The sequence below is a fragment of the Anarrhichthys ocellatus genome, unplaced genomic scaffold (assembly GCF_004355925.1).
Source record: "Anarrhichthys ocellatus isolate YVR2014 unplaced genomic scaffold, GSC_Weel_1.0 scaffold21, whole genome shotgun sequence".
Lineage (NCBI taxonomy): Eukaryota > Metazoa > Chordata > Actinopteri > Perciformes > Anarhichadidae > Anarrhichthys > Anarrhichthys ocellatus.
The window spans coordinates 3,230,496-3,255,145 of record NW_022280051.1 but is presented as its reverse complement, the minus strand read 5'-3'; the positions used below and the strand labels follow the sequence as shown (position 1 = coordinate 3,255,145).

Below are 24,650 nucleotides of genomic sequence, written 5' to 3'. Positions count from 1 at the left end.
TAACTTTTCACTGGTCTAATCTCGACTTGTTTATAGTGTCTGATGTGTAGCATATGTTAAAATGATCATGCTTTGGGACAATTTAGAATTTCAAATTTGCATTTTATTTAATGCAGTCAGATGGTTTTGGTTAGCAGCTCAGTTTTGAAACAACTTTACTGATTAGTATGAATAAAGGCAGACAAGAAGGGGGTTTGTTTTTTACTTTTCAAGATGTATATTTATAGTCTTTGGTTGAAGAGAAACCCAAAACAACCGTAGCAACGTTTTGTTCAGATGATTTACAGATTAGTTTCACTTTCCATATTTTGACATGTAGTTTTATATGTATTACACTTTGTCGGGTGCAACGTGGTATTATATTTTATGACATTGGTTCATAAAACAATCAAATAATGTAGTACTAGTGGTAGTAAAGCACTGATAACTGGAGAAGTTGACTTTGTCCATTCATCAGCAGTCACACTAACACACCTTAAGAGGCACTGACCTCCACTTACGAGGGATAATTAACTTCCAGGAGGAGTGTTTACAGACATGTGGTGGATCTGCACACCAGACATGAAGTTGCACTGCTCGCACTGATGAGAGAGAAAAACCCTATTGTGATAATGATCTACTACGACCAACTGGTGCATGCTGCAACGGTATTATCCCCCTGAGGACAAAGGAGGAGATGTTTACATCTTGGTGCAGGCTGAGAATGCACCAAAGAAAAAATCAAAAAAACAATTCAGATCTGCAGATGAAATGGTTGAATCACATGTGTCTTCTGTGCAGCGAGTGCACATGCGTCTCTGCATGCACCAGGCCTGCTTGCCTATGCAGAGCAGCACAGATGGGCGTGTTGGGGGATGGGTGCTGTCAGCTCACAGATCAAGCTGTGGGTCGGTGGTCCCATTGCTATTCACCACACAAGCACGTAGGGCATGTCAGACACGCTCCATGGAGACATACCAGGGGTGGATATTGTGTTTTGGTAATGCTATTCCGTTATGTCTGCCATAGCTTAGGAATATTATCAGAGGGACTCGCTCTTTGTTGATGAGAGGTGTGAGAACACAACGAAGGCAAACTCTGCAACTGTGCAAATATCCTGCCGATGGAGCAGTTTTGGATTGGGTGACACAATTGTGCTTATTTTTTTTTTCTTTGCATCACATCAGCTGCTCTTTTAGGTTACTGATGAGTTAAATGCTGATGCTGCACATTTGGAAGAATGTACTTGACGCTGTAGTTTCAGTCAGCTAAAATATTTTTTGCACATGGCCTAACAACATATCCTATGATGTATTTTTGTTCATCTCCTTGATTGAAGTCACAGCAATATTGAGTTAAAATGTCAATATTTAAGACATTGCTTTTAATGGCCTCGTAAAATTGTATTATTATTATTATTATTGTGATTTACCTATATTTAACCAGATAAGTCAATTGCTTTTAAATGCCTGTGCATCAATCCATATCCATTCATGCATATTAGTCATATTGGCCTATTTTGTATGAAGATGTTGGGTGTTACAATTTAAGATAAAGTTCCTGGAGGGTCCTCCTGCGTTAGTTATGGTTAAATTAATACATCCACTAAAATGTATAAAAAGTAACTTTCTAGAAATATATTTAACACAATGCTAATTTAAATAATAATATAGGCTACTATGAACAATATAGTGAAACAGGCTCACCATTTTCCTTTACTTAGTCTAAAAAAATCCGATTTTGTTGAACATAAATCTCAGATTGTAACATTGACAAAATTCCCAAAACAGTATAATTATGTCATTCCTTTGTTGGTAAAAAAAAAAGTTTGTGTCTATTGTTGGTGTGCCCACACAACCAAATGGAAATGAATAATTTGGAAACTGACGTCAGACGTGGGATCGCCTAGAATGGAGGACCTCGTGCCCACTCGGGTAAACTCGGGTTGTTTCCGGACCGTGGGTTAAAGCCCCGCCCCGCTTCATTCCTGCGTTGTTTGGGGACAGAAGGAAGATGGCGGCGGCCCCGCTGTACTGTGTCTGCCGGCAGCCCTACGATGTTAGCCGGTTTATGATCGAGTGCGACATCTGTAAAGACTGGTTCCACGGCAGGTACGTGGGTTATAATGCCTTTAAGGTACGCGGCTCGTTAGAAGCGACAAACACGGAGAGTTTATTGAAGAAAGGCGACGGTTCTCCGAGCGGTGTTGACTGGAAGCTAACTTAGCATGCTAACGCTAGCGGTGGGTTTTAAACCGTCTATTGACACGACTTTTGAGAAAGAAAGTAAGGTTTCTCTCTCTGAAATCGGCTTGAAGTTAGTCGGTTTTCCTGCCAATTAGACTACAAACGCATGGCGTGTATATAGTGTATGTAATTATGTTGATAATAAACGTTATTGACGCAAATAGAGCCCATAGAAAATAGTTTTTATCTACTAGTATGCCGATCTATCAGGAGAGCGGTGTCAGTCATCGTGACATAGAAAGGCTGCATGTTTACCACATCTTTGTAATCACTTCAGATGTTTAATGTTGATTTTAGCGGATTACAATCCAGTTAACGTTGAACCAGTTTGTGGCTTATAAATCGCAAACTGGCTTAAGTTAACGATAGGTCACTCGAGGTAATGGCAGCCACACACATCTCAAATGTAACGTTACTTAAAACCTAATTTACATGAGCTACATTCCCCAAACAACTTCTATTTTGTTTGGACTACATCTATAGGTTATTGTTATATCTGACAGGTTAACTTTATATTTTAATATATACCAATTTAGAGATGTGTATGCAGTTTGACCTTTTTTTTCTTTGTTATTTTGATGTGTTTTTGGTGGTTTACTTTTAAGAAAGCACACGGTTGAGAACAAGGAGCTTGTTATGGTCGGGGCTTTGTGATTGACAGTTTGAGAAATTTAAATCCCCCTTTGAGGCAGAGGAGGCACATGGTAGGGGACCCCTAGTGGTGAACAGGGGGACTATTTAAAGGTACCAGACAGACGCATGTCCCTGGGCTGCTTATGCTCGTGTTTTGTCCTATTTTCTTGTTTTGTAATGTCCTATCCTTACTACATAAGTGGACCAGTGGTGTTGCAGATACCTTTTATGATTCATGTTGTGTGTGTGTGTGGGTGGGTTGGCGGTGGTTGTCGAAATCATGAGTATTTTGTTGTTGTGTAATAATGCCTTTTTTTTGTGTCTGAGCATGTATTGCATAATACAACGTCAGATTACAGTTACGCATGTTCTAGTCCACACCTGTTATGGTGATGAACACCCTTTCGCTGTGGGGTCAAGATCATTCTGTACTGGTTTGGGGGTGACAGTGACCTAGTTGATTGTAATTTAAATTGAATGATCAGGTTTAACACCATCGAGCACTATGAAGCCTGCTTAGGTGACTGTTAATTGTTCTGATTGAGAGAGAAGGAAGATAACAAGATTTTATTGTACTGTATTGAACATTATTGTTGTCAAATAACGTGTCAGACCAGAACCAGAAAGAGCTGATGTTGTTTAACTTTCACGCTGCAATGCCGTCAACGTACCTCGTTCTTCAGTCCCTTGAATCAGCCTGTGTGGGCGTATCTCCACAGCAACTGTTTATGAATACAATAATCTGTTTTTGCTCGTGTTGGAATGACGGAAGCCGTTGCGTAACCACATCAAGTGCTCTGCCAAAAAACTTGGCAGCCAGAATTTGTGGTGAATCAAGACTGGCTGGCTGTGTGTCATATGCCAACAAGAAAAGGAACAAATGTTGGAGCTTCCCCCATTGATGACTAATCAGCAAACACACACACACACAGCTCCAAAACCAGCCACATTTCCTGTCTCTTTCCCACGAGGCTGGCCAGAAGGAAGGGGATATTCTCTGGCTGTGGACGATGGCACGCCGATGGAGTGGAAAGCTCAACCTCCCGGTGCCTGGTTGTCAGATTGCTCGCTGTGTTTGTGTGGGGGACTTTGTCTCGATGCCTGTTTTACATCATCTGTGTCTCGGTACACAGTACAGCTTGAGACTTTAACCGGATGAGGACGTGTGCATTGTTAGAACGACACTTTGTGGTTCATCTGTGTTAGAGTAGTGATTGGTGAGGTGAACTGGAAAGCAAAGAGATCACGTGTTGATACGGTGGTTTTAATTGCTTGCATATGTAGCCTCTTGTATTGAAACACATGGCCCCTGAGTCTAGTCCTAACTCACAATATATACAGATACATTTCCCTGGTCGATCAGGGACCCACAAATAAGACTTTTATGACGTACAATTTAAAAGTGGGATACATTGTTATACAAGTTTATGTGACACAGGTTTGATACGTCGATGAATCATGAAACTGGTCAACCAAACACTGATTTACCTCTAATCTTTAGAAGCTATAAAACTATCCACGATTTTAAAAAAAAAAAAAAAAAAAAAAAAAAAAGTTTGTGTAGATTAATCATGAATATATATACTTTATATTCTATCCTCTCAATCCTCTTGCGACCCAGATTCATCATAGGTTGAGTACCATTGCCCTCAAGTACTCCTTTAGGGACAGAAACCCACTACCAGAGCCTATGGTTTAGATTACAAATGTTAGTTTGAACCCTGGTATTTACCATTTAGAGCCTCACCTAATTACAAGGCCTGCTTTTGTAAATGGACTGTTTCCAGTGCTTCCAAGATGCCAATTTACGTCAACACTGTGGATGTTGGCTCGCTGGAAACCCTCACTGGGTCACGTCGGATCACAGGGTTTACCCCGGTGTAGGTGTCAGCCACTCCAGTCAGGCCCGTCTGGTTTAGGCACAAACGGTGGGGGTGATGATAGACTAGCGGGGCTCAATGGGACAGAGGGAGTGATTGATGGGCGCTCCGGCTCGCCAAGTTCAATGCACGATCCGTCAATGTCGCACAGATTGTGAGCACACTAAAGAGAGATGGATAGCCTCTACAGAGTGCCTTTTTAGTGTTTACGCTAAGTGGATGGGTGAACGAGGGGAAGGATTCTTCTTCTTTTCTTACCGCTGTTGTCCATGAAAGAAATGTTTCAGATCATCTGTTTAGATGTCTATTTTGGCCAATTAACTAATCAAAGAGCTGCCTCACAGCTCCTGTTAAAAGCTATGTTTACGTTCATTAGCCAGGCTGACTCTGGGGGGAGGTAAACCGCGTTACATCCAGCTTGATCAATGTTGATTAGGGGCTCAACAGCCTTGTGTATTGATTGGCAGTCAGATTGAATTATGATATTATAGTAAGCACTTTATAGATGGCATTCAACTTAGTTTGGGTGTGGATTTGGATCTCTCTGTGCCATGTTGAAAAACTGTGACAACCGTCTGAAATATAATGTGGACGGCAGCAGCAGACAGTCACAAGAGACTGATGACTTTGTAGGTTTTACTGGGGAACTGAGGCCCTTAAGACAACCATGTTGAAGACATGTGTGAAAGTAGAGCCTCAGTGCTCAGAGCCTCAGCGCAACTCTGACCTGCACCCAAAACGATTAAGTTGTTAAACCTCCCCGAGGCTCCCTGGCGCCCCATAAACAACAAAGTGATCCTCTTTTGTTGTTTACCAGCTGACTACAGAGAGGTCTCTTTCAAGCTGTAACCACTGCGGGGATGTCGGGTCACTTTTACGCACAGCGAGCTGAAATGATTTAACCAGTACAGCCAAAATGACAGATCCCTATCCATCTGTCAGGGCTCAGTGGCTCTTGCTGCCATCCAAGTCCAGCGCTGTTTATGTAAGCTCCGGTTGAGTGCATTTGGAAAAGAGCCGGAGGAGTCAGGTGCTCCTCTGGGGCAGATAAAGAAAGCCAGGTGTGTTTAACTGCCCTCATCTCCTCTCTATCTCTGTCTCTACCACCCATCCATTAGGGATCTGCCAGTTCCCTAATGTAGGCGTGTTGCCGCCCCATGTAGAGCGGTTATTTAGAGCTGAAAATAATGGAGATGCCCGCCTCCAGGCTTTTGTGTTTCTGCACTGATCATGCAGGACAATGAACCCCTCACAGTGCGTGCACTAATGAATAAGCCCTCTCAGTCACACAGGAAGGAGGCCCTTGATGAGAGGAAGTGGAGGGAGAGGTGCTGTTGTTGGCAGGGGTTTAGCCAAGTACACACATCTCCTCTTATTCAGGAAGGGATGTTTTGCTTGGTAATCTGCTGCAATCCCGTAACAGAATAACCCTCCTGTCTCCAGTCTGGCGAGGTTTTTATCTTTGTGAGACATATTGGCTACTGTACTCTGTGTCACCCTCGACCACAATGTGCTCTTGTTGTCGTACAGTACATGTGACAATGTCATTAAAGATTTAGACGTTCAGTTGCCTCCAATCTGATCCTTGCCACGATTGCTTTCCGAGTAACTGAGGAATGAGGTTCACGTTGGCGCAAGAACTGTTTGCACACTTCGCAGTGATGCAATACATCATCAAGCCTGAGCAAGGCAGGAAATACTTGGCCCTCTTTCCCCTTTCAGTTGAGTTTCCTCCCCCCTCTTTTTACCTTCTCTATCTCCAGGTCCACACAGTTTCACCAGCTTCAGCGCCTTGTTATGCATTAATCATTACAGGTTGACACATTAGCTGAGTCAAGCCATTGTATGTGGCACAGTGCCCTGATTTCCCACTGTGGTATTACATAAAGGAAAGTACCGAGTGAGATGAGGACAACGAGGTCACCTCGGCTGAGCCCGACGTGGGCCGGAGGCAGCGATCTGTGACTCATGCGTTCCTCCAGCGAACGGCGACATGTGAACCAAGATTCCTGGTACATGAGCGAGGCTTAACACTGCAGCCAAGCACTGTTATTGTTGGTCATCCGCTTGCTCACGTGCAGGAGCAGCAGTACTTTTTGCCATTTCCTACTTTTCTTTCTATGGATGTTGGAGGCAAGAAATAACTTGTGAAAAATCCAACTTAAAAGCCCACTTAATGACAAATACAATATATATAATTATATATAATTGTCAGCATGACAAACACAGTTTTTGCAGTGCAGCCAATAACAGCAGCAGGTTGCATGTGGTAAAATGGAGCGTGGCAGCTACTGTTGATATCCTGTTAGTGCACCGGGGTGACTGGGGCCAGCATTCACACAATCTCACCACTTCCTGATGAGTTAATGGCCCCTCGGCTTTATTTCCTTTTACACAATTTCCTGCAATTTCTTGTAGATCAAAGCGGATGGAAGGCTGGTGTCTGCTCTGTCCCTCCTGCAGGCGTTCACCTTTCCAAAACAGACAATATATCCACCACAAATCAATCATTTACAACCTATGCCACTATGCTAGCTCTCAAACTGAAGCTTCACTGGCTTGAAGATGGTTTGAAGATGACACATTTTAACTTTCATGTCCGTGTGCTTGCAGTTTTGTTATGGCTGCATATGGTTTGTTTACTTCTTAGGGTTAGCCATCGCAGTGCTAATGGTGCTTAGCGTCATGTTTCTTAATTAGCCGAGTTAAAATCAAGCAGTGGAAGTGAAATAATTAAAAATATAATGTCAGATTAGGACGGTAGCTTGGTCTGATTGTGCTAGTAGTAACTAACCAGTGTGAATGCACTGGATGCTCTTAACTTGCTTCTAATCAGATTTTCTAAACTACATGTAGTCCATCCAAACATCCAACGTTTTTATTGTGTTGTTTGTGCATGGATATGAACACACCAATAAGTGTCTGAGCAAGTAAACACACGTCCATGAAGAGCATGAGAAATGTCTATCTCCAGGTCATGTGGGGACATACACTATGATCCCGTAGAACACGTTTTATTAATTTTCATCAGTAAAATGACAAGCATTATGGTGGCCTGTTAAGCACAGAGGGTCCTTTGTGTGTGTGACCTCTCCTTCACATCACTTAACCATAAAAGTCACCTGTGCACATGCTCGAGTCACACAAACATGCAGTTTTTCTAACTCAAAATAGCCCCTGGTGTCCATTCAGGCTGAATGGCAACTTGGTTGCTGTTGCTCTGGTATGGGGCTCTGGTATGCGACAGAGGAATTCCATGTGTGTTGGTGCCTGTGGTTTGGCTGCTGCGGGATAGTCGGGGGTAGCAGTATTAGTGACGCTGTTGCAGATTCATGGGAGAGAAAAAACGCAGAGCCACAACAAACCTCACTATCCGTGCAAGCAGTTGATGCTCAGCCAAGGGTTTGACCCAAATCTGTGGCCACATAATGACGGAAGAACGGGGTGAACCTCCCATTAATCCAACTTGGGTGTGTTCACGTTTATTCCAAGATGGTTACTGCAAGCCTGGTAGCTGCTGAGGGATTTTGAAAATGCATGTAATTGAGATTTTTATGACTGCATTAAACCAGGGCCTGCACCATGCTAGTGCCGTTGCATGATTGTTGTTGTTCAAAGGCTTTGAAATGTGCTTCAGGTTTCCTGCTCCCGTCTCCAGTGAGGCTGCAGTTGTAGAACATTTGTTTGGAAAATTGATCAGAGTGAAGGTTATTTTCCACACCCAAACAGTACAATCTCAGAGTTTGTTTATCCTGAAACTATGACCCCTGACATCTCCTCTGGTAACACACACACGATGTTTGACAGTTTGGCATAAACTTGTATGGCAACTTGTCCTGTTCAGATACAATAAATCAATGGTCCCCACAGTGTTGGTCAACACTCCAAATCATGTTTTATGGGCAGGAGTTTTGACACCAAGGAAGCTATGCTGCAGTTGAAATATATTCTATGTGATAGGCTTGTGGGGTAGATCGTGAATCGTGTTTGAACTTGTTGCATGAACTTGTTCTAACTGCGTCTCCTGTCCATCTCCAGCTGTGTGCAGGTAGAAGAGCATCATGCCGTGGATATCGATGTTTACCACTGTCCCAACTGTGATGTTGTACTCGGACCCTCCCTGAGTGAGTACTGCTATTTGTCATTCTTGTGTTGTTGTGTGATCTTTTTCTGTTTTCTTACCTCAGCCCTAACCTGTAACCCATTCATCAAAACTGCCCTCTGATTCCATTCAGTTTTCCCCTCCCACCCCTGTCTTTGTAAGTTTGACTGGTCACGGGGGGAGAAGAGACGCTCTGCAGTGTGACTCAAGTTTGGGTGGGGGATGGGTCAATCTCAGACAGCCCAGAGGGCAGACATTAACAGGCTAATTGAATGGTGTTGTAAGCCCTCCACTTCGATTGGACAAGCCCCTCCAGCCCCATCTCTGAGTAGTGAATTAATGTCCTTTACAAAAAATGGCGGATGACGTAACTTACAACTTTTATTGAAAGAACAAGCTTCAACAGGGCAACTGCATAATGAAATTAGCATGAAACAACCTCCGTGAACCTCGGATGTCTCTTGTTTGTTGCAGTGAAAAAGCGCAACAACGGCCACAGGCACGACTACACGGAGCCAAACGATGGATCGAAGCCGGTGCAGGCTGGCACCTCGGTGTTCGTCAAGGAGCTCCAGAACAGGACCTTCGCCAGGTAGATATCAATCTAGACACATGTAATACTTGTAAATCACTTGACCTGTCAACCACCAGGGGTTATGCTTCGTTTCCCATCTGTTGAACTAGATAATGAGCTGATAGAGCTGGTTTAACACTTGAAGCTCATGACGTTAAGGGCAAAAGATGGATCACATCACAGTTCTTGCAGTCTCCACATTGTGTCTTCGTAGTCGCTGTGAAACTGTAACGTGTAGCTACGTGTTTGAGGAGGCGGTGTAGCCTGCAGTGTAGAAATGGAACCTACATGTGGAGGCTCTGAAGATACAACTGACTGCGTTTACTGAACTTGTTATGATCTTGTTTTCAGTGGTGAGGAGATCATGATGCAGATGAAAGGGGAGCATGTGACAACCAGGTACCTGGAGAGACACGGCTTCAGCTACCCCATCGTGGTCACGGAGATGGAGGGCCTGGGACTGAAACTACCAGTCCCGACATTCTCTGTCAAAGACGTGGAGCAGTACGTGGGTAAGGACACTTCATAAAGAACCCGTGGTTGTCCTTCGTGGACGGATGTGGGAAAGCACGGTAGCCTCGGTCTGCTTAAAAGCTAATGAAACCACCTAACGCCATCCTGCTAAGTGGCCATCGCTGAGCAGGCGCCATCTGTGTGTCAATAAGAACAGGTTTCTAGGTTCATGGGGTTTTAACCCACTTATCGGGCATCAGGCGATGGCTGAATGAGTTCTAAATGAGTGATGGCTAAGCTTTCACTACCCTCTCTCTGACACTACGCTTCCTTGTCGAAGCGTCCTGCCACTTCCCGGCTCCTATTACAAGCCCATTAACAAGCCCGCTGGTGTTTTTATCATTAAGTTCAGATTACAGACTCCCCGTCTCACTGTATCTCTCTCTCCCATGCCCTATTGAGCATTAAGCCAAGGCACAGGTGTTGTGAGCAGGGACCGGGTGTCGGGTTACATTTCTTACAGTTTGGAGATAATGGGACAATGTGAGTGAACGCTGGTGTCTTCTGTGTGTCTTCTAGGGTCTCTAAACGGTTGTGTAGTCAACATAGTCAATGAGCTAATGATCGGGCCGAGTAGCAGAGCATCAATGAGCGATCAGTGGAAGTCTTAATGATGGACTCAACTTTGATTGATCCCAGAAGGGTTAAATACAAACGTTATCGTGAAAAGATGTCAAGTTTGGGACATGCTGGTTTAGACACAAACTATGTAACTCAGACGGCCGGAGAACTTTGTGTGTGTGTGTATATATATATATATATGTATATATATATATATATATATATATATAAAAAATAAAATTTTATAAGATAAACATACAGTAACATGACACAATATAGCAAGTTAAATATGTAAGTGAGGCTATAAGTACGCTGTGATTCGGTCAAATAGCATTCCCTACATAAACCACAGCAGGTAAAGTGGGGGAAAAAACTTTTTTCTACATTACAACAGCAAGTTCTATGTTTTACGGTACTTTATTGATTTTACAGATGTCGACCCACAACGATCAAATGTCTTTGCCGCTGACTTAACATACTTCCGCTGATGAAGAGTTTCTCTGTAGAAATACTGGATGTAAGCATCGGTTTGACTCCAGGCAGATACTTTATCATTCCAGGCAGACAGTACACATCTGGGGGATCACAAAACTACCTTTGAAGATGCTGCTGGGTAACGCTTGAGAAACAGCATTTTGACTTTTTCCCATAAGCTTAGACTCGGAAACGCTTTGTGGATGAATTACGCAGTGCTGAGGTCACAGATGGGACTGTGATATAACATGTTTATTATACAAAATATATAGAAAGAAAACTAATGCGCCTTCAATATTTGATAATAACAATAATAAACTGTGCACTGCTATATTGATAGTAAAGACCTGAAAACTGCAGTATAAATTGATGATTAATACCAAATGTATGACCTTAAATTGCTTTTAAATGGAAGCAATAAGAATGAGTTTCTAGCTCAAGCATGTTGACAAAGACATATTTCCAACGATTACCTTAATTAATGAGCTCTTTAACGTTACTGTGTGTCTCGAGCTGTGTTGTTTGTGGTATTTGTCTTGCTGGTGGGTTTGTGGAGCTGGTGTTGTGAGCTTGGCGTTGTGTGGTTTCCAGGCAGCTTTGTCTCACTCCAGCTGTTCTCTGTCATCAGATGCTGGCCAGCTGGGCCTTCAGAGGTGCATGTGAGTGCAAGTGTGTGTGTGAGGGGGGGGAAGAACAGGCGAAGGGGTAATAAAAAAAAAATAAAAAAAGGTGAGTGGGAGGGGTGTGGGTGAAATACAACAAGCAGCTGTCTCGCTACACACACACTGCACCCCGGTCCTACTTCCGGCCCCATGTGTCACCAGAGTGTGATTTGTAGCGTTCCGACTGTTAGCTGCGTTCAGCTTCTTTTTCCCTTTTTTAAGCAGCTGTTGTCTGTCTCTTAAATACACCACATAAAGCCTATGCACACACGCTCTTTCTCACATCTAGACGCGTCTTTACCTCTATGCTCGAGGTCTCCCACGCACGTATATATGCTTTGAACACAGCAGCCCTCTCACCTCCACCCACTCCTCCTCGGGGACCGATGGTCCGGACAGATTGTCTCGCTTGCCTCCCTGTGCAACCCCTCCCCGTGCTGCCATATTGGTGCCAGTTTTCCTCAGGGCTTGATCTCTAAAAGCACACGGAGATGCCAGCAGGCTGCTGACCCCAGTGAACCCCACGCCCACTCGGCAGCCAATTTTAAAAAGTTGAAGATGTTTTTCCCCTCAGGAGTCACTGACTACTGTACTTTCTCCATATATCATGTGCACTAAATGGTACCTATCTCCTATCTAGGTGGCGACAAAGTCATCGATGTGATAGACGTGGCACGGCAGGCAGACAGCAAGATGAAGCTCAGCGAGTTTATCAAGTATTACACCAACCCGCATCGACCGAAGGTCCTCAACCTCATCAGCCTGGAGTTCTCTGACACCAAGTAAGAGTTCCAGTAAACACATTTTCCTAATAAACACTGACAGTCATGTCACAGTTTAGAACGTGCTTATATAAACTAGCTTTGGCTGTGCGGCAAATTAACATTGTTAGCAGGTTATGTTGAGGCTTTATCGATTTTGTTTGAATATTTTTTTTTTTTCTAACGTCAAACATGTTAGTTTGTAGAATATTAAGACAACCAACTTTCTCAAAGTGTAACCTACCATTTGTTGTTTCTGCCACTAAGGATGTCTGAGTTGGTGGAGGTTCCTGACGTGGCTCAGAAGATGTCCTGGGTAGAGAACTACTGGCCCGACGACTCCTTCTTCCCCAAGCCCTTTGTCCAGAAGTACTGCCTTATGGGGGTCAAGGACAGCTACACAGATTTCCACATAGACTTCGGAGGCACTTCTGTCTGGTACCATGTTCTCTGGGTGAGTGTCACCACGGCTGCGATGCTCAAAGACACGCACTCTCAAAGTGTCCTTAAAGTGTGCCGACTATCTAACTCCTCTTCATCTGCTCTGCAGGGTGAGAAGATCTTCTACTTGATCAAGCCCACTCCCGCCAACCTTGCACTATATGAGGCATGGAGCTCCTCGCCCAATCAGAGTGAAGTGTTCTTTGGGGACAAAGTGGAAAAGTGCTACAAGTGTGTCGTGCCCCGAGGAACCACCCTGCTCATCCCGACAGGTCTGTGGTGATGTTTATGCTCGTGTAAAGTGTTTTTGTGTGACTGTTGATCATCAGAGCCGAAAGAGCTCCAGTGCTGACATTTGTACAAATGGATGTCCTCAAACAAGAGCCGTCTCTGTGCTGTGGTTGAAGTCCTGACTGTAAAACATCACAACGATTGTTTAAGCCAAGAAGGGGTTCAGGTGCTGAAAAACAGGCTTTTCAATGATTGTTTTTAAGAATGGGAGGTTTGGTTGTGTATTAGTGAGGTGCCTGGATTGTATTGTGCGGGTTTACTGTTGTATTGCTATGTTGTTAACTTTTTATTGGACTCAAATGAGCTGCCAAAGTACACAGAGTAGGATACAAGCTCAACTCACTGCAGATATCACTGCTTTTGACTGTCTGATCAATTAGAGAAAAGTCCTGATGCACATAAGTGTTTCCAAATGATTTGAATTCATGATAAAACCACAAATCTACCGTCACAGAATCATGGCGTTGGTCACCCTTAGTCTTCTTGGATGATCTCCTACTTTGTGATTTACAAGCTCAACAACTGTCAGACACTCGGACATGTGTCACGAATGTCGTATCATCGTAGTGGTTGCAGGACTATCCCGTCTGCACCAACCCGGCTGACAGGTTGTAGGGATTTGTTTGTCTTTTCACGTGCATTCAAAAGTCAAAAATAATCAGGCTTCCCATGGCTCTTGCCAGGAAAATACAGGCTTCTGCAAGGTCCTCTATCATTGCCAAGGGAAAATAACAGAGAAGGAATGTCTTCCTTGAGCAACAACCCAAACAGTTCTTAATGATCATAATTTCAATGGAAAAATAAAGAGAAACCAGTGCTCTTCTGTAACATGATGAAAGAAGCGGTGGCGCTGTAGATCACAGCTTTCCTTCTTACATTCCTTTAACTAGCAGTGCTGCTGTCGGTAATTAGAAGTTGCGTTTCGAGACTAAAAAGATGTTTGTGTTTCGTGTCACGAAGTGAATATGACATGCTTTGTGAAGCTAATGTCTCCAGTCATACTATTATCCATCCATCAGTCTCTCAATGGACTTCTTTAAGCCGACGGAGTTCCTATGCTCTCCCCGTGCAGCCGGACAGACAAAGCTCCGTTCAGCCCATCAACGGCTGGATGTCCTCAATCATTCTTCCAGTCGTGCTTTCTCAGCAGGCTCAAGCAGCATTTTAAAAGAGTGCTTTTGGGCAGAGAGGGTGTGGAGAGGTGGGAATTAAGTGGGGGTCAGAGAGCACAGTAGGTCAGTCAACCGGTGCATTATCAGGCCTGTCTATCAGCCTTACACCCACCCCCAGACTCTGCTTTCTCTCACTTTGTGTTGTGTAAGGACCACTGTTTATCTGAGTGGGAGCACATCATTGCAATAGACAACCTTATCTTTTTTTGTAAGAAGTTTTTTTTTTTTTTTTGTGTGTACACATATGGGTCTTTAGTGCACAGTCAGGCATTTACATGCTGTAAATATCTACATATATTCATGCAGATCACTCATGAGTACGTATGTGATCAAGTGCCCACTATTGAGGTGTCAGTTTAGCCGTCTTCTCTTTAAGTTGTGGTGAGTCGGTCTGTGGGCGAGTTGTGTCAACATCAGTACTCTGGTGCCCCCTACAGGCTGGATCCATGCGGTTCTCACCTCTCAGGATTGCATGGCGTTTGGAGGGAACTTCCTTCACAACCTCAATATTGGCATGCAGCTCAGGTAAACAGCTCGGATAACACACAAAAAATGACTTGATTATTTTAATTTAGTCTGGAAACATCTTTGCTTTGTCATTAAAAACGATTTTGTGTTTCATCTGTTGATTTGTAGGTGTTATGAAATGGAGCGTCGCCTGAAAACCCCAGACCTCTTTAAGTTTCCGTACTTCGAGGCCATTTGTTGGTATGTGGCTAAAAACCTGTTGGAAACGCTAAAAGGTGAGTCAAACGATAATATGTACAAACCACAGAGATGAGAACACGTGATATTAGATGTAAGGTAAAAGCTGTATGTTGTATCTGACCTGTCAGGATAATAGAGGCAGATAAAGCAAATGGTTGGTAGGAGCATCCCCTCATATATGTGAGGTCTAAGTGATGGAATTAAAAGGACAATAATAGCCATTGTTAAAGACACCATTCAGGTATTGTATCGTCCCATTTATTTGCATAATAACCAGTGTATGCATGCTCCAAATCTGTATTGTTCGCTGTCCTGTGGGTACTTTGTATCTCCAACATGTTTGTCATAAACGGCTCTGTTTTCAACTCTGACAATGATTTTTTTTAAAAGACACATTTCAACTGAAGAAGTAATGTAAAGAAATGCTCAATACCTTTTTTTTTTTTTTTTCCCCTCTCAGAGCTACGAGAGGACAACTGTCCGCCACCAACACACCTAGTGGAGGGAGTCAAGGCTTTAATCATTGCTCTGAGGACCTGGTTGAAAAGAGAGGTGAGCAGTGTTCTCACGGTCATCATCATCTCCGTATAGCTGCACTGACTCCGCCTCAAATATCCACAGTCCAGATGGTTATTGTTCCGCAGTCGTCCCCACTGTTTGCTCTTATCTCCTGGATGTGTGTCAGTGGGCAACAACAGGCTTCTGTCTGTTCCCTTCTCCTGTCTGAATGTGGTCTGCTGTGGCTTTGCAGGTGACTGAGCCCACCAGTGAGGTACCAGACCATATCAGGCCGAACCATCTCATTAAAGAGCTGACCAAGGAAATCCGCTACCTGGAGGTGAGGATATAGGAGAAGGTTGGACCTTTTTAAACCTGATGCAGGTGTTGATGTCGGCTCAGAGAGGAGCTACGGTTCTGGTTTTAAACATAAACTGGAATATGCAAAGTACACACACACTGTGAAGGAATTAGATCACTGAAGAAAAGAAATGTTGTCATTAAATGCGTTACACAAGCTCATTAAATTAGCAAATTCTAATGCAATTACGTTTAAATGTGGGCTGTATTTTTCTTGAAGGCAATTTGTGAACTTGTGAACCAGTAAATTACTTCCTAGTTTTGGTACAAAAAACGTGACTCCATTATGCTTTATTTGAATTATCAGGAGGAACCAGTCGGTGGTAGCAAGCCAGTGAAATCTCAGGGAATCGGGTGTGGAGCAGCATCTGGATCAAACGCCTGCCCGGCCACCCGCGCCACACTGGAGAGGCTGTGCCAGGCCCGGCAGGCGAGAAGGGCCGCCAGGCGGCTGAGGGAGCAGCAGCGGCAGGCCCCCAAAATGCCCTCCAACCTGGACATCTTAGAGCGGCACACCAGGGAGGTGCTGAGGAGGCTGGAAGTGGGACCGCTGGAGGAGGTGAGCAGGCAGTGATTACTGACCGTGGCACTTGAAAAGAAACGTTGTAGATGCTCCTTTTAGTTTAAACATATGGACTAAAAGATGTTGTGGTCCGTGTTTATTGACTGAGGCTGATCTACTCTACTTAGGATGCTGCCTTCTGTGCCAAGGTCCGTGGGAAGCTCAACAAAGTGTCAACTGCATCAGCAGCGGCGGAGTCTTTAGAGGACAACCACCTACGGCTAATGCTGGTCAACGGCAGAATCATCAGGTGAAAGCTCACTTCTCTTTGGGCAACACAGCGATGTTCGTGCTTCTTAGAAGTAAAAGCTTGGCGGTCGTTCATTCTGTGCAATAAAATCCTTCCAGAGAAAGTCTTAGGCACAAACTCAAAGAACTGCTTTTGATAACTTAGTATAAATGATACTTGAAACTGGAGTCAGAAAGAACAATAACAACCTTCAATAACAGGAAACAGGAAATGAAAACAGAGGACTTCAATTGTTGTTGTTTTTAAAAGACAGAGTTTTGCTGATGTGAATCTTTCTATTCTATAGTTCAGATTCTTTATATTTTATGGTGAAATTATATTTTTTGGATCTTTGTGTGTGCAGAGATGTGAGGCGAGCAGCCAGCAGCCCGGTGAAGTCATCTGTTGGCCCACCAAAGAGTTGTGTGAAGTCTGAGAGGACACAGGACAGTCAAGACAAACCCACACTCCTCAGTAAGTCACCAGGGGCTGTTATTATTAATAATCATTATTATTAAACATATATTTTAGCATTGTAGGGTCAACATCAGTGTCTTAAGCTCACGGTGTTCCTGTGTTTCTCAGGTGTTCTGGAGAGGGTGAAGACTGAACTCAGGGAAGAAGTCTCCGGACACTCCAGTGTGTCGGACACGGATTCAGACAGTGACTCTCCCTCAGAGGTAAATACTGAGCAATCAGTATTTATTTATTATTGATTATGAATCATTGATTGGTTTATTTAACCTGGACCGGGAAAATTACATTGCTGTAAATGCACAATGTTTACGTACCTTTAATTGAAAATGAAAGGTATTGAAATTGTTTAAAAGCGTTAAAAGAGAAGAGGATGTTTATGTTTAAAAATGTCACATAGTACATAATAATACTACATTATTAGGTACCATTTAAAACATGCAACACAGACGCAAACAGATTAAAAGATACAAATACAACACATGGAATGCATGAATCCCTCTGGCACAATATAAGCAAGGCCACAATTAAGAACATCCTTTTCATGATATAACTGATGCATCCTTTCTAATAAATATTTTTTCCAATGTAGCGTAAAGCGTCATCGTCCTCGTCGTCATCATCGTCGTCGTCCTCTTCTGACGAGGATTCAGGGAGTTCCCAGGAGGAAGAGGATGACGAGGAGAGGAGCTCCTCTCAGCAGAGAGGCTCAGGCCACACCATAGAGCTGGACCCGTCTGGCCAGAAACTCAGGCACAAACACAAACGGTGAGAAACGCAGTCAAAGATGTTGTATGTGGTCCCGTCATGGCTCCGCCGTGTGTTATTTTACAGTAAATAATCAAATCCTTTCTGCTTCTTGCAGAGAACGTCCTACCTCACCCAGCACAGAAGAGGCCATTCAGGGGATGCTGTCTATGGCCGGTCTGCTGTGCTCCTCCAAGCCGGAGAAGGTGGCCTCGTCCCAGGAGCCCTGGTGGTCCAACTCCAGCCAGTGCTCGCCGCTGGAGCAGAGGGAGGAGGCCCAGCACCGACTGCAGGGGGACAACAGCCCGATGGACAGCCAGGGCAACAGCAGCGAGGCCTGGGACAATCAGGGGCTGCCCAGCCCCCTCAGCCGGAGCCACGGCGGCAGCCCAGAGGCAGACTACCAGTACTGTGACCCCTCAATGTCTCCACCGCTGCACCCGTCCAAGAGGCATGCCCCCAATCCCCCCCCACCTATCAGCAATCAGGCCACAAAAGGTTTGGAAGTCAGGTTTTTACTTCTTGTTGTGACTGTGCAGCATGATGTATGTGCACAGTTTCTTATCATCATTCACAGATTTTCGTTTCTAAAATATGAATATTAAATATAGTAAACGGGGTAAACTATATTTCGGGGGTTGGGACTGTTAATATGCCGTCTTGTGCTTTAGTTAATTGTGATGAGCATTTTTCAATATTTCATAGATGTATAGACTCAACAATTACCAAATATTCTTTATTTATAGCACTAGTAGACGTGCATTGAACACCTTTTTGGTTTCTTTCTTTTTGTTTTTCAGGCAAGCGGCCCAAAAAAGGAATGGCCACAGCCAAGCAGAGACTGGGGAAGATCCTGAAACTCAACAGAAACAATCGTGTGTTTGTGTAACAATTCAACTTTTTCAAAAATGATGCGTGTGGAAGGAAAAGGGAGAAAAAATAAACTTTGGTGTGTTTGTTCCCAGAAAAAACACAAACGAACGCACTGCCTGAGGACTACCGTAACCGAACGAATCTTGACACGAACAACACGCTCACTCTGCATGCTTAGGAGACAGGGTATTGGATTTTAAATAAAGCAAGTGCACGACTTCACCACAAGCACACTAAGAACAAAACAGAAAGGAGCTACAGGAAGCAGAGAGGGACAAGCATGTTGTGAAACGTTCTGCTGCAGGGAAAAGGTGGACTGAAGCTCCTGCGGGCATTTTAAATGGACAAATGAGATGTAGGAGGTCTACCAAACGAACAACAAAAATACTTAATGCTTGCTTCATTGCTGTCTGTGACAAACTGAACAGGACGGAGGAGCAGATGAAACGGAGCTGTATGTATTTTGCAAGGTTTTTTTTATTATTTTCCTCTGGATCTGGAAACGAGGTGCTAAGGAGGACGCGGTGAACTGAACTTTCTACATGGTGCTTATTGTTTGTCCCTCGCCTCCCTCCCCCGACACCCCCCTTTATCTCAATCACACCAGCAATAATGACTTTGAGGAGAGAGGAAAGAGTGAGGCAGCAGTTTGGTGCATCCTTCCAAATCTGCACTGTTTTGATAGAGGGGAGATTCTGAGCTACTCAAAGTGCTGCCTCTCTGAATTTGTTTAAAATAGGAATTACGAGTCAGTCGCTCGGTCCAAAAAAACCTGAAGACGACGGATGACGTGTGTCGCGTGATATCCTGCTTAATTTATTTGTTTTTTAATGTTATTTTTATGGATTCTGAATGATGTATTTATTAATTGAAAGAGATAATGATTTTATTATATTTTGACCCTAAAGCCTCAGCTATTGAGTTTTTTTCCTTTTATAGGGTTAATTTTCTCTTTTTATCTTTAACACATGCTTTTTGTAAATGTGGATGTTTTAGAGTTCATGTGATCATCTGTTGAGTAGCAATTTATCTACAAATCTTTTCTTACCTTCTATTTTGTCACAACCCTTTTCTCCCAGTTGAATAGTGTTGATTCTCATGTGTTCTGGTTTCCTCTAGAGGTGTTGGGGCTTCGTGCGAATAGAAACTAGGTTAGGTTGAGAAACGTCGACTTCCATATTTACACCTGAAGCTTTTTCAACTAGTGCCAGTTATCATTTAGCAAAAAAAACGCAACCCACAAGTATTCTGAGCCACTGTGGTCGAAGGGAACGTCGGGGAACTTAAATAGGATGAGTGAGATTTTTCCTTTAACAAAAAAAAACAAAAAAAAAAACCCAGTGCTGATGTGTGATGTTTCTCTCGGGGTGCGCAGTTCTTCACTCAGGGAATGATGCCATGGACATAACCTTCGATTGACCCACCAGCCACGATGTTCTCAGCACTCACTCGAGACTTTAAAAGATTCACTTCCTGCTTTGGAGTTTCTTAGGTTTCTTTGTTTTCAAGTTGTCATTGTACCTTTAGGTGAACTTTTACAACTTCTGTTGTCCCCCACTGCTTCTTAACACGCGTTCAGCTCAGTGTTAGCTTGTTAGGTGGACTCTAGGAGACTTTACACCCAGGCTTATTGTTGCCAAGTAGATTCCAGGAGACTTTGAAAGCTTTGCTCAGGTTGACTTTAAATGCACATGACCTCAGTCATTCAGGCCTGGAGGTGTTTCACGTAATCCTAACACAAAGAACCAACTGAAGAAATAGCGTTAATCACATTGCCAGACTGATTTCCTCCTCTTTTCTTACACTACACTTTTGAACTTTTTTGCATGTCAAGTCATTGAAAACACGAGCTGGCCCGCAGGCAGGGTTTGTAATAAGCTATAGTATTCATCGTACACAATCTGTCCCTCTTTTTGCTTTCTTGGCATTTGTGTTATGTGCGTTGGTTCTTATGTGTTCCGCCCCCCCAGATTTAAAATATACAAACACTGGCTAACTGTGACACTGTTAATGCATTGCATTTTGTTTCTGCAATTCAAAAATTGCGTGTAAATAAAAAAACAAAAAAAAAAACCTAATGAAATAATATGCTTAATGTCTTTTTGTAAAGCCCGATCTAACAAACTGTAGATGTTAAAGTTTAGACCATATTATACTGTGGTTTTACATAAATAATACAACAGTTTGACATATTTAAAGATAGTTTTATTAGTCTATGTACAACACTGACTTTCAGAATATCCTGAAGATTCCCACAAAGACTTATCCAGCAGCTTGAATCCCTCGTGATCTACAGACAAAAGATAAGATGTTTACAGCAGTGGACAAAATGGGAAAAAACACTCAGTTGCCAATTTATTACGTACACCTATCTTAAACTAATGCAGTCTAATACTAGAGTCCTGCCACAAATCCTCCTCCATGAAACTTAAAATGTTTAGTTTCGGAGGTGTTGATTCAATTGTATGATAATTTAGGAGGCTGTAGTTTGTGGTACTATTGATTATTAAATTATACTGGGAGGTATTGGAACAGAACACAAAATGCACCAACAAAAGAGGGTTACATTTAAAAGTGCAATTTTCTTTCAATTAAATTGAAATGAAAATGCTATTACGATAAATATATTTATTGGTCAACTATTCCTAATCTAAGGAGAGCTGAAACAACACAGGCTTGTATGTTGATAATAAATGATAAGACATGCACATAAACCTTTTTACAGCATCAAATATTACTTGGATAAAGTGGAACCGTTTTGCAAAGTGAACCAAACTTTTTCTCTACATTTGGATTACATATTATGGAAGTAAAAACGATTGTCCTCATTGGTTACTGTACCAGTGTTCATTTAAGCAAAGGAAACTGAGAAAATCACCTCATTCCTCGTCATCTGCTGGGATTCCAAGCTCCTCGTCTGTCCATGCAGAGGAGTCAGGCCAGGGGAAGTGACCCTACAGAAGAGGCAAGAACCTTCATTTAACATTTCCATTTTTAATTAATAGATTATGTACCTGACAGGTTTGTACAGTATGGCATACTGTAGATAAACTTACACATACACAAATTACAAATACAGTGTTTACCTCGACTGATTCTAGCTACTTTCCTTCTTTCTGCTTTTTATGTTCAGACAAAAAAGTTGTTGCTTTAAGATACATTTCCCACACTGTTATAGCCTTACTTTAAAACATGTAACGTTACTTAGTTACTTTACCCCACTGCATCCACCTGCAGTAGAGTGTCTGGAGGGCTAGACGGTGTGTACTAGTACACGTTTACTTACCAGGACTGCATCAGGGTCGTGCCAGCAGTGCCAAAGGATCCAGAACCACATGGCACCGCTCAGGAGCTCGGACTCGAACTTCTGTTTCTTCGTTATCTGAGGATATTGCCTGTACTGGGGCTCGATATGCGGTCCACCGCTAGCCCTAAAACATTTAAAAAAAAAACTAATTTAAAATCCTTGTTACGGCGAAATTAGTTCATTTGTAATATAGACTGTCATTTAAGATGGTGTTCAAAGTTTAAAGAACTTAAATATTTCTAGTTTACCATTGTGTAAGCAAGTGTTTTTCTATAGCTAAAGATGCTAGCAGGCTTGACAATACTTACTTTCTGGTCGTTATTCTTTGCGTACCGCGCCTGAGGAGCTGACTTCCGGTCCGAAGGACTCCCAACGCCCGCCCAAAAGAAGACATGGTTGCTAATTTAGCAAAACACCAGTCTTATTTTTGGTTATTTGTTGAGATTTTCGTGAAGAACTGCCCTGTTCGTCGAGGAGTCACCTTCTCCCCTTGTCAATAAACGACCTCTCAACAACGACGGCTGTGATTGGACAGAGAGTGACTACTTCCGTTGTTTCTCTATACTGATTGGCTGATTGGCTAACAACTTGAACATTACAGCGCCCCCGTGTGGTCTCCAAGGGACAGTACTTTCTCTTTGCGTTCTGCTGTCAATTATTTATTAGTTTTTATATTATTATATATATATATATATATATATTATTAAATTTTTTTAAATTATATAGTTATAGCTAATTTTAGGTACTTATGTTGACATACACATTAATGCATCAGAAATATGAATCCAAAAACATCATATATATATATATATATATATATTATATATATATAAAAAAAATAGTAAAACACTGACGGGGACTATTTCTGCAGGACTTTTACTTGAATTTTGCTGATAATACTTACATACCTTTACTTTAATATGGCTTTGCATGTAGGATTATGACTTGTACTTTCAGTGTGGTATTGTACCTGAATACTTCTTCCACCTCTGAAACATGACTGAGTTGGCTGATTACTGTTTTCTGTATTTCATTTAGACACAGCTGGAAGTTGGAACACTGAATTGTTTACCTCTTTTCTATTTTATGCTACCATTGTGTCACAACGTTTGTTAATCTTTTTATATTACCGAGGTCATAGTTGTCAGAACAAATCAAGTTTTATCGATTCGTATTCAACACTTGTTTATTTAAATAAAACTTCACACTAAAGGGCAGGTACACAAAAAAACTCTTGGTTATAATACAAAGAAATATACATTATGTTAATAGAAATGGAAAACATAGCCAGTTAATGCGTCCGTTTTGCCTGCACGGTCCACTAGATGGGGTCAAAAGCTAAAACAAAGCGGGTAAAGGGAGCTCTACGGTTGTATATGACCGTTTATCCTCGTTAAGAGGAAGACGTCTTATAGTGTGAAAAGTGGAGGAGGAACATTGAGTGCTTATGTAACTGTGTTATACAGAGAAGAGAGTGCATTTAAACAAGAACGTCAATTTATCGTGATGTGAAACAGGAAATAATAACATTGTGGCGAGAACGCGCACGGTGGTGGTGCCGCCGCCCAAGAGTGCGCGACCTCGACCCGTGCGTGCGCTTAAAGAAAGGAATCCTCGACGCCATCTTGTTTCCAGTCCACAACGGTAAACATCTGGTATAACGACTGGAAGTCGTTTTTATCGCCAGACGCAAACTGTGAAATGTCCCACTCCGTGTGTAAAACACAAGTCGTTATGTCGACCCATCTACATTTTACCCACCGGGAAGCCTCTTCGCATATATAAATACACACACGGTACGTTGTTACCTAATGGCGCCTGGTCGTCGATGCTCTCCGGTTGCGCCCCTCTCCCCTCACAGCTCAGAGCCCGCCCACAAAACACTATCTACATGATGTCATCGGAAACCAACCATTTCTCAACAAAAAAAATAGAAATTTTCATTTGTTTCTAAACCTCCCATTAAATGTGCGTCATTATCTTAACATAGTGAGAGGTCAGATCATCTTCAGACCAAAAACGCGGATATGGGCACAACGGTCATGGATAAATGTGATCCTCTCCGAAAAAAGTACTCGTTTCATCGCTGCGTCCTCGTCTACGAACGTTTCCGTTAGGGTGACGGTGGCTCGAGCGGCCCAACCTTTACCTCCGTCCTCCCGCAAGTTTATTTCAAACAACCTCGCCGCCCGTGCACCAGCATTTGCAGGGTTTTGCAGCGGTCCTTCACGAATGCGCATGCGCGGGGGGATGCGGTTTCGGGTGGGGGGAGGGGTCAATAAATGGAAACGATGAGAGCATCCTCTCTCAAACAAATGATGTCAAAGGGATTTCTACAGACATATTTGTGGAGATTTGACACTGACCGATTTACACTCAACGATAAAGCTGTCGGGAAGATTGCTAGAATCATTATTTTGTTGTGTGTTAAACATGTCAGAGCTCATGTGAAGTGATATGGTTGTTAAATAAATCCAATAGGGTTGTAAATTGAAACGACTAGACAGCTGATAACACAGACAAATAAATCATATTTTACACATGCTTTGATTTGGGATTTCTTTAGTGATTGAAGTGAAATTGTTTATCCAGATATTTGCATG

At 42.8% G+C, this 24,650-nt stretch overlaps 2 protein-coding genes across 2 annotated transcripts; one reads left to right on the top strand and one right to left on the bottom strand.

The window, feature by feature from the left end:
• Window positions 1-1,988: 1,988 nt before the first annotated feature.
• Window positions 1,989-21,084, top strand: kdm7aa (lysine (K)-specific demethylase 7Aa). The gene is made up of 19 exons (XM_031859035.1): window positions 1,989-2,090; window positions 8,777-8,862; window positions 9,315-9,432; window positions 9,766-9,926; window positions 12,265-12,406; window positions 12,653-12,839; window positions 12,936-13,098; window positions 14,727-14,814; window positions 14,926-15,032; window positions 15,458-15,549; window positions 15,749-15,835; window positions 16,163-16,414; window positions 16,546-16,667; window positions 17,011-17,120; window positions 17,232-17,326; window positions 17,713-17,888; window positions 17,986-18,365; window positions 18,668-18,742; window positions 18,833-21,084. Exons 1-19 carry the CDS (start codon window positions 1,993-1,995, stop codon window positions 18,916-18,918), a joined length of 2,625 nt encoding a protein of 874 aa, XP_031714895.1. The 5' UTR covers window positions 1,989-1,992; the 3' UTR covers window positions 18,919-21,084.
• ndufb2 (NADH:ubiquinone oxidoreductase subunit B2) lies at window positions 20,924-22,565 on the bottom strand. Its single transcript, XM_031859036.1, has 4 exons — window positions 22,356-22,565; window positions 22,027-22,171; window positions 21,619-21,694; window positions 20,924-21,030 (listed from the first exon to the last, which is right to left on the bottom strand). Exons 1-3 carry the CDS (start codon window positions 22,439-22,441, stop codon window positions 21,620-21,622), a joined length of 306 nt encoding a protein of 101 aa, XP_031714896.1. The 5' UTR covers window positions 22,442-22,565; the 3' UTR covers window positions 20,924-21,030; window position 21,619.
• Window positions 22,566-24,650: the final 2,085 nt, after the last annotated feature.

Bases quoted from the DNA above. Each gene is read 5' to 3' on its own strand.
- ndufb2 (XM_031859036.1), bottom strand. From the start codon at position 22,441: ATGTCTTCTTTTGGGCGGGCGTTGGGAGTCCTTCGGACCGGAAGTCAG. The intron at 22,172-22,355 runs GTAAGTATTGTC...TAAATGTTTTAG, and splicing joins CAAAGAATAACGACCAGAAA to GGCTAGCGGTGGACCGCATA. The intron at 21,695-22,026 runs GTAAGTAAACGT...CCTCTTCTGTAG, and splicing joins ACGACCCTGATGCAGTCCTG to GGTCACTTCCCCTGGCCTGA.
- kdm7aa (XM_031859035.1), top strand. From the start codon at position 1,993: ATGGCGGCGGCCCCGCTGTACTGTGTCTGCCGGCAGCCCTACGATGTT. The intron at 13,099-14,726 runs GTCTGTGGTGAT...TGCCCCCTACAG, and splicing joins CACCCTGCTCATCCCGACAG to GCTGGATCCATGCGGTTCTC. The intron at 15,550-15,748 runs GTGAGCAGTGTT...GTGGCTTTGCAG, and splicing joins GGACCTGGTTGAAAAGAGAG to GTGACTGAGCCCACCAGTGA.